Source organism: Gracilinanus agilis, chromosome 3 (assembly GCF_016433145.1).
Source record: "Gracilinanus agilis isolate LMUSP501 chromosome 3, AgileGrace, whole genome shotgun sequence".
NCBI lineage: Eukaryota > Metazoa > Chordata > Mammalia > Didelphimorphia > Didelphidae > Gracilinanus > Gracilinanus agilis.
In genome coordinates this window covers 5,441,739-5,451,162 of record NC_058132.1, presented here as the reverse complement: position 1 = coordinate 5,451,162, position 9,424 = coordinate 5,441,739, and the positions used below count along the sequence as shown (strand labels likewise).

At 38.3% G+C, this 9,424-nt stretch overlaps 1 protein-coding gene across 1 annotated transcript; it reads left to right on the top strand.

Moving 5' to 3' along the window:
• Positions 1-547: 547 nt before the first annotated feature.
• LOC123239520 (vomeronasal type-1 receptor 4-like) lies at positions 548-1,537 on the top strand. The gene has a single exon (XM_044666798.1). The coding sequence runs from the start codon at positions 548-550 to the stop codon at positions 1,535-1,537; it is 990 nt and encodes a 329-aa protein (XP_044522733.1).
• The last annotated feature ends 7,887 nt before the right edge of the window (positions 1,538-9,424 follow it).

Genomic DNA, 9,424 nt, shown 5'->3' with positions numbered 1-9,424 from the left:
GCAGAGCCAGAAGAACATTGTACACAGAGACTGATACACTGTGGTAAAATCAAATGTAATGGACTTCTGTACTAGCAGCAATGCAATGACCCAGGACAATTCTGAGGGACTTATGGAAAAGAATGCTACCCACATTCAGAGGAAGAACTACAGGAGTGGAAACACAGAAGAAAAACAACTGCTTGAACACATGGGTTGATGCAGACATGATTGGGGATGTAGACTCAAAATGACCACACCAATGCAACTATCAATAATATGGAAATAAGTCTTGATTGACGACACATGTTAAAACCAGTGGAAATGTGCGTTGGCTATGGGTGGGGAGAGTGTTGGGGGTGGCGGGCAAAGGGGAAAGTAAAAACATGAATCATGTAACCATGGAAAATTTTTCCGAAAAAGAAAAAAAAAGAACTGAAGGAGATTTCTCCAGTAGGCTCTTCCAGATCGGATTGAGGCACAGTATTCACAAAATACCATCAACTTGATTTTTCCTCTAGGTCTATCTGACTTTAATGGCAATTCTTCTCTTCAAGACACCAAAGCCATGATCCTGAGTGTTGCCTTCTTCACCCAGACAGGAATCGGGGTTATAGGAAATTCCTTTCTTATTTGTCTCTTTGTCTTCCTGTTTCTCAGTGGATGCAGGCTTAGACCCATAGATCTTATTTTCACACAGCTTGTCTTGGGCAACTGTTTGACGATACTCTCAAAAGGCATCCCTCGCACAATGGTGGCCTTCGGAATGAACAATTTCCTGGATATCACTGGCTGTAAAATTATCATCTACCTTCAAAGAGTAGCTCGAGGTCTCACTCTCACCCTGACCTGCCTCCTGAGTGGGTTTCAGGCCATTGCCATCAGCCCCAGAAACACAGGTCCAGCAGGTCTGAAAGACAGAGCTCAGAAGCGCATTGTTCCCTCCTTTCTCCTGTGCTGGGCTTTCCATGGGCTTCTCAACATCTTTATTCCTGTAGGAATGATTGATCCGAGGCACATCATAAATACCACTCAGATACAGCATTATGGATATTGTTCTCACTTAGTTCCTTCAAGATTTTGGGCTTCCCTGTACACGTTTCTTCTCTCATTTCCTGATGCTGTTTCTTTGGGGTTCATGATATTTGCTAATGGCTACATGGTGCTTCTTCTGTACAGGCACCACAGACAAGTTGAACAAATTCGCATCACCTGCCTCTCTACCCCAGCCTTCCCTGAGATCAAGGCCACCAAAACCATCCTTCTGCTGGTGAGCACCTTTGTCTCCTCTTATTCTGTTGAGTGCATCTTGTCAGCATTCATGGCTTTTATGAAGTCCCCAACATGGTTTGTGCACACCTCTGCATTCATGACTTCTTTCTACCCAGCTATTAGTCCTTATGTGTTGATGAGCAGCGACTCCCACATTCTGAAGCACTGCTCTGTTCTTTGTGGGAGGAAAGTGCCCCATTTTTACAAGGAGAGCAGGAGACTCTCCCCTGTCATGGGAGACCCTAGGAAAGCTCCTGTCAAAGGGAAGGCATTGGGACGATGGTAGCGATGAGGCCACCTTCCTATTTCTTAGAAGCAGGGATATCTGGAGGACATGGAGAAGAGGATGAGAGTCACCAGGGGCTGCTCAGACCTTTATTCTTGGTGGCCTGCATAGCATATAAGAATAGCAGAATTAGAGATGCCTTACACTAGGACCATTCCCCAAAGAAATCAAAGAGGAAAAGAATCTAAATGCGCACTATTATACACTTTTCATAGTGGCCCAAAAGGGGAAAATAATTGGATGTTGTCCTATCTAAGAACAATTAAATATAATGAGCTATATTGTTTCAATGGAATTTTATTTTACTGTGACAAATTATTTTATTTTATTATTTTATTAGCTAGAAAATCATCTAGTCCAACTATATGAATGAGACTGCCATATTGTACATGCTTGACAAGTCATTATCCACATATAGACTGATAATCTTTTAAGAAAACCTAATAGCTGCCAATAATAATAAAATACTGTGTATTGGTTCTAAGGCAGAAGAGCAGTAAGGGCTAGATAATGGGGGTTAAGTAACTTGCCCAGGGTCATATAGCTAGGAAACATCTGAGGCCAAATTTGAACCCAGGGCCCACCATCTCTAGTCCTGGCTTGCCATTGAGCCACCCAAGCTCCCCCTGCTGTAACAAATTATAAAGTGATTCATTTCAGATGTAGGATTAGGGTCAGATGACAATGATTTCTCCCCAGTCCCAGATCAGAGGAGAAGCAGGCAAACTTGACTGGATGGGAGGGGAAAGAGCAAGTAAAGTACTCCTCCACCTCCCCCACACTGGAAGCAGTTGGAAACAGTTAACAGAATACTCTCAGAGCTGGTTATGGAGGGTATTCAAGCTTGGTAAGTTCTGGGCCAAGATGGTAAGTGGATAGGGACTAAACCCCTTCTGATAATAACTTTCTTTGTATATATTATTCTCCTACAGGATAGGAGTATATAAGATTAAGGTCTTCTACAGGTCAGACCACAGGCTCTAGGACTGAGACAGTTCCAGCTCCAGCTTGGATGTATTACTTGGCTAGGTGAAAGGAAGGTAGTATGACCCCAAGTTAACTGGATACAAGCTCTATCTTTCACAAACCAAATGAATTTAATGATTTCAGGGAACATGGAGAAGGGAACCAGGTTTGAGGAAAGAGGAGGGAAGGTAAATTAACTAAAACTGCTAAATGCAGGCTAGCAACACATTCCCCCGGGGGGGATGTATATTGAATGGCTGAACTCCTATCTAAGCCCCTAAATAATCTTCCTTCTAAAACCTAAACAGCTAAACTGAAGGTAGACAGTGATCTTGCTGCCCCCCAGAACTACAAGAGAGGGGGCAGTAAGGTAGCACAATGGATAGAGTATCAGGCCTAGAGTCAGGAAGTCCTAGGTTCAAATCTGGTCTAAGATACTTCCTAGCTGTGTGACCCTAGTCAAGTCAATTAACTCCAACTACCCTTAACTGCCCCTCCTTTGGAGTTCTGGGGGGCACTATGGAATTCTGTGATGCAGCTTGAACCTCTCTCATCAACCATGTTGCACAGAGAATCCTATGTGATGATGCAGAGGGTAGTAAATACCTGGACTTCAGAATCCAAGCTCTATAATCAACATCTTTTGGTAATTGCATCTTCTCCCTGAACTTGTATTTCCTTGAACCGGGAATGTACAAGAACCAGCTTAAATTTTCAAGAGAAAATTATTAATGTTTTTAGTGTGAGAATTTACATCTCCCTTAGTAATTAGCATAACCTACAAATCAAGACTTCACTGTTTTATTGATTGTCTCTACACCCAAGAGAGGGAGAAATATTAACAATCCAGATCAAATTATAAATTGTGCCTTGAAGATTTATTTTTTTCTTGTAGTGATTATCGTTAAACACTTAGCAGCATTTATCCTTAGACAAGTAAACTTATTATGGAAATAAAATCAACAAGCTTGAGGTTATGTAGGCTTTGTCCTGATTATTTCCTAAAAAACTCTGTAGCTGAAACCACAACCAGAATTTGGGGATACAAGCAGCTACAGAGAGAGGTTCATTGTTTATTTGACCAAATACAAATCCTTATTCTGGCTATTCTGAGACTGGGATCAGGAATGAATGTAACTGGGGAAAATAGAGAAAAGTACTGGTATTTTCTAATTTTTATTGAATCAGTTTTGTTTGTGCAAAAGTGTTTAAAATTTAAAGTAATCAAAATTATTTCTTTTACATCTCATATTCCCTGTCTTGTTTGGTCATAAATTCTTCCCCTCATAGATCTGACAGGTAAACTATTCCATGCTCTTCTAGTTTGTTTAGAGTATCACCCTTTATTTCTAAATTATGTATCCATTTTTACTTTATCTTGGCATATGGTGTAAGATGACAGTCTATACCTAGTTTCTGTCATTTTGTTTTCCAGTTTTCCTAGCACTTTTTGCCAAATAGTAAGTTCTACTCTCAAAAACTTGTATCTTTGGGTTTATCAAACACTAGGTTAATACAGTCATTTGCTACTGTGTATTGAGTATCTAATCTATCCCATTGATCCACTCTTCTATTTCTTAGCCAGTACCAAATTCTTTTGATGATTACCATTTTATAATACAGTTTGAGATCTGGTACTGCTAGGCACCTTCCTTCATATTTAAAAAAATTAATTCCCTTGATATTCTTGATCTATTCTTCAAGATGAATTTTGTTATTATTTTAACTCTATAAAATAATTTATGGTATTTTGATTGCCATGGCATTGTATAGGTAAATCAATTTAGGTAGAATCATCATTTTGTTATATTTGTCTGGCCTACCGATGAATAATTCATATTTTTTCAATTATTTAGCTCTAATCTTATTTGTATGAAAGTTGTTTTGTAATTGTATTCATGTAGTTTCTGGGTTTATATTGGTAGGTAGACCCTGTGATATATTATATTGTCTAAAATTATTTTAAAGGGAATTTCTCTTTATATTTCTGGCTATTGTACTTTGTTGATAGTATATAGAAATTCTGATATTTGGGTGGGTTTATTTTATAATTTGCAACTTTCCTAAATTTTTAAAATGTTGATGCATTTCTTGATTGATTTTCTAAGATTCTCTAAGTATACAATGATATCTTCTGTAGACTGATGTCATTGTTTCTTCATTTCCTATTCTAATGCCTCATTTCCTATTCTAATTCCTTCAGTTTCTTTTTCTCTTATTGTTATAGCTAACATTTCTAGCATGATATTGAATAATAGCCATCCTTGCTTCACCCAAAATCTTATTAGCAAGGATTCTAGCTTATCCCCTTTATAGATAATGTTTGCTGATGGTTTATGATTTGAAGGAAAGCTCCTTCAAATTATTCCAATGTTGTCTGGTATTTTAAATAGGAATGAGTATCATATTGTCCAAAAACTTTTTTCTGCATCTATTGAGATAATCATGTGTTTTCTGTTGGTTTTGTTATTGATATGGTCAACTATGTTAATGATTTTTCTGATACTGAACCATCCCTATGATCCTGGTATAAAACCTACCTGGTCATAGTGTATGCCTCCTGTGATAGATTGCTGTAATATTTTTGTTAGTATTTTACTTTAAATTTTGCATGAATATTCATCAGTGAGATTGTTCTAGTTTTCTCCCTCTGTCTTTATACTTCCTGGTTCAGGTATCAATACCATATTTGTGTAATAAAGGGAATTTATAGAATTCCTTCTTCACCCACTTTCCTAAATAGTTTATTTAATATTAGAATTAATTTTTCTTTAAATGTTTAGTAGAATTCAGTTGTGAATCCATCTGTCCCTGGGGCTTTTTTTTCTTAGGGAACACATTGCTAGCTTGTTCAATTTCTTTTTCTGAGATAGGGGTTGTTTAAATATCCTGTTTCTTCTGTTAATCTGAACAACTTTTACTTCATAAAATATTCGTCTCTTTTGCTTAAATTCTCAGATTTGGTGCCATGTAATTGGTAAAAATAACTTCTAATAATTGCTCTAATTTCATCTTTGTTGGTTGTGAATTCATTCCTTGTCTTATTTATTAGTTCAATGCTTTTCTTACTTTCAATTTTATTAATGAAAATTTCCAATTTGATGATTAATTGGGAATTTAAAATTTTTCTTTTCCTACTTTTTTAGTTGTATACCTAATTCATTAATCTTCTCTTCTTCTATTTTATTGATATATTCATTTAGAGATATAACTTTTCCCCAAGGTACTGCATTGTCTGCATCCTTTAAATTTTGGTATGTTGTCTCCTTATTGTCATTCTCTTTAACAGATTTATTGATTGTAAAATTTTTCTTCAAACCACTCATTCTTTAGGATAAGAGTATTTAATTTCCAATTAATTTTAGTCTCTCTGCATTTTGTTGAATGTGATTTTTATTTTGGTGTGGTTGGAAAGGATGCATTTAATATTTCTGCTTTTTCTTGCACTTGATTATGAGACCTTTATGGCTTATAGCATGATCAGTTTTTGTGAAGTTGCCATGAACTTCTGATAGAAATGTATATTCCTTTTTATTCCTATTCCATTTCTCCAGAGGGCTAGCATATCTCATTTTTTTCTAAAATTCAGTTCATCTCCTTAACTTCTTTATTGTTAATTTTTTTGGGTTAGATGTACCTAGTTCTATGAGGAGAAGGTCAGAATCCCCTACTAATATAATTTTACTATTTTCTCTTATAAAATATATATATTGAAATTTTGAAAAACAAGGAGGAAATTAACATAATTGAAAGAAAAAACTCTCCCATTAAATTATTTTTTAAAACTAGATGTGTTTGAAAAATTAATAACATAGATCAACATTAATTAATTTGATTAATGGAAGAAAACCCAATTGCTAGTATCGTCATTGCAAAAAGACAATTCAGAATAAATTAAATAACGTATTATTTAAATCAATATAAATTAAGTAAATTAATAATAAACTTTAAAAGGAAATTATTTGGCATTATTTTGCCCAACTATGTAACAAAAAAAGTAACCTAAATGAATTCATGAGTATTTGTAAAAATATAAAATTCCCAGAGTAATAGAATAAGAAAGAGAGCATTTAAAGCATCTGATCTGGGAAAAGGACATTGAATAAGGTACAAATGAGCAAACAAGGAAAAACTCTAGGACCAAATATAATTACATGTAATGATATCAAACAGTCAATGAAAAATGAACTTCAAATACTAAAGGCAATAAATAAGGTGATATTTCAGGTCAGGAAGATATCCTAAATATGGAGGAAAGCCTATGCAAATTGAAGGACTAAGGAGATGGAGTTTCCTAGGTGAACAACGAAGAGTAAGCCAGTATGGCTGGATCTGAGAGGATACACAGCTGCTGAGAGGTCAAAAGGGATGAGTACTGAAAAAATCTTTGGGTTGAATAGCCAAGACATTATTTGTAACTTTAGAAAAAGCAGTTTGAATTGAATAATGAGCTCAGGAGACAGATGTCAGAGAGCAGGAGACACTGAGAGGAGAAAAGGTGGAGGTGACTATTTGGTATCATTTGAAATATGGGAACCCTTGGGAAAAGAGACTGGGATGGAAGAGCCAGGAGAGAAAGTGTGGGTTACTAAAGGGGAACTAGGTGACAGAGTAGATACAGTGCTGGCGCTGGAGTCTGGAAGACTGATTGAGTTCAAATCTGTCCTCATAAACCTACCAGTTGTATGACCCTGAGTTGCCTCAGTTTCTCCACATGTAAAATGAGTTGGAGAAGGAGGACACCCCTCCAGTATCTTTGCCAAATGGTGTTACAAAGAGTTAAATGTGACTGAAAATGTCTGAACAATAAAATAAGGAGTCACTAACAGTCATCTATTCCATCATCTTGAGAGCAAATGGGCCCACTCAATGGCATCTGGAATTAAATTGCTAAATTAATATACCGAACAATTACTGTTACTAGGAGCTCATTACTTTGGGGATGTTTAAGACAATCTGAAGATCCTGAAGAGCAGAGACAAACAGAGAAATAGTCAGGATGCCAGGAAGAAGTCTCTCTTGTCCTAGGAAAAAGGTTAGAAAGGTCTGGGGCCCTGAGAAGTCAGGACAGGGATCTCCACCCTTATACTTGTAGGGAGAGAAGGGAAGTTAGGCTGGGGAACCCTTTCTGAAGGGTATGGGGCCTTTCTTCTCCCCAACACAGACTGAGTCCTGTGGAACTAGAATGGTTATGGGAGGCTCTTCTTTAATTCCATGAATTTGAGGCCATTTTCAGCACTTGGAATGACCCTACCTAGGAAGACAATTCTCTTGTGAGGTGTAAAGTGACCAGAAATCAAAGGGAGGGCACCTCTTGGCAGGAGAGGACTCAGACAGAGATCCCTGTGTCCTTCTACAGTCTCTGGTACTGCTCTGCCTCCCCGGGTAGGCCCTCTCCATCCCAAGACAGAAACGTTTCTTGTCCAAATTTTCCTGCCACTTGTTTGGTACTTTTCATTATTCATCAGTAATTGCTTAGTACTCATGAATAATTGGTTGGAGTTCATTAGTCATTGCAGTTGGCGAGCTGTGGCTAATCAGCAGTAATTGGTTTTGTGATTGGCATCTTTGGGAAAACTTGGGGAACCCGGAGACGTCCTGGGGGTGATGATCACCCCTCTGGAGGCAGATGGGAGCAGGGAAATCAGGGATCTATAACTAGGGCCAGGATCCACTCCCCACATACACACACACACACACACACACACACACACACACACACACACACACACACACACACAATCCAGACCAAAATACACTCTCTACCAGTTGTCCTCAGACCCAGGACCAGAGAAGAGCCAGGTAAGCATCTTTCTATGTTCAGCCCCAGGTTTAAGTACTCTCCTCAGCTAGAGAAAGTGTCAGGCCAGGCCGGGAGGGGAGAACAGAATCTGGGCAGAACTCTTTGCTTGTTGTAGATAGAAGGTAATGGAGGGGAAGCCTCTGGAGCAGGGCTGGAGATTTTTATCTTAGAATCCAATAGGAATATTGTTCTTTTACTCCTCTAAATCCAGCTTTCTCAGTCCTCTCCATGCTCAGAGCCCTCTGAAGCCTCTGGCTTTCCTCTCTCTCTCTATCAATTGGTACCATTTTTGTCCTGTGGATCCTCATTCATGCCATTTTATTTCACAATCAAATCTATAGCTCATAGGAGACATCAGGAGAAACACTGAAAAGGCCTGTTAAATAAACTAAGTGTCTAAGCACCACCTCTAGCTTTTCCCTGTGGATCTACAAATCATGGTTGGTCTGGCACACTCTAATTGAATCAGTCCTTTGGTGGGGGTGAGGGGGGGGGTGCAGGGGAGGTGTGAGAATAATTGGAAAGGAAAGGCAATTCATTTCTCATAGTAGCGGACAGAGTATTAAACTTGGAGAGAGGGAGACAAGTTCAAATTACACCTCAGACACTTCTTAGCTACATGACCCCGGGAAAATCAATTCATATCTCTGTTTGCCTCAGTTTACTTATCTACAAAAAAGCTTGGGCTTGATGGCCACTTAAACCCTTCTAGCTCTAACTCTATGATCTTGTTATTCTGCTAAAACGGGATTACTTACATTTAATAGCCATCATTCAGCAAATGAGAGATTTTGTTATAAATGAGAGAGCTGAGTAGAGTAAAAAGGGTGATTTGTACACAGAACGTATGTACCCATCATAATGAGGTTTTTGGAAGAATATTCCATACAGCCAATCACGGGATTGGGCATAATGAAGATTGGGGGTGAGGGGGGTGCTGTGGTTCCTTGGTCCACCTCTCAAGTGGAGTGTCCATGAATAATGAGGACACCACAGAACTCTGCAGTCCTAAATCAGCCAGTGGAAGGGATAGTGGGGGCTATTCCAAGCATCCCAGCTGAGGTGGACAGCCCCAAAATGGCACACCAGCTCACATTGTTTATACAGAAAAGTTTCCA

What these genes read in the sequence shown, in the direction of transcription:
- LOC123239520 (XM_044666798.1), top strand. Translation starts at nt 548, where the DNA reads ATGATCCTGAGTGTTGCCTTCTTCACCCAGACAGGAATCGGGGTTATA.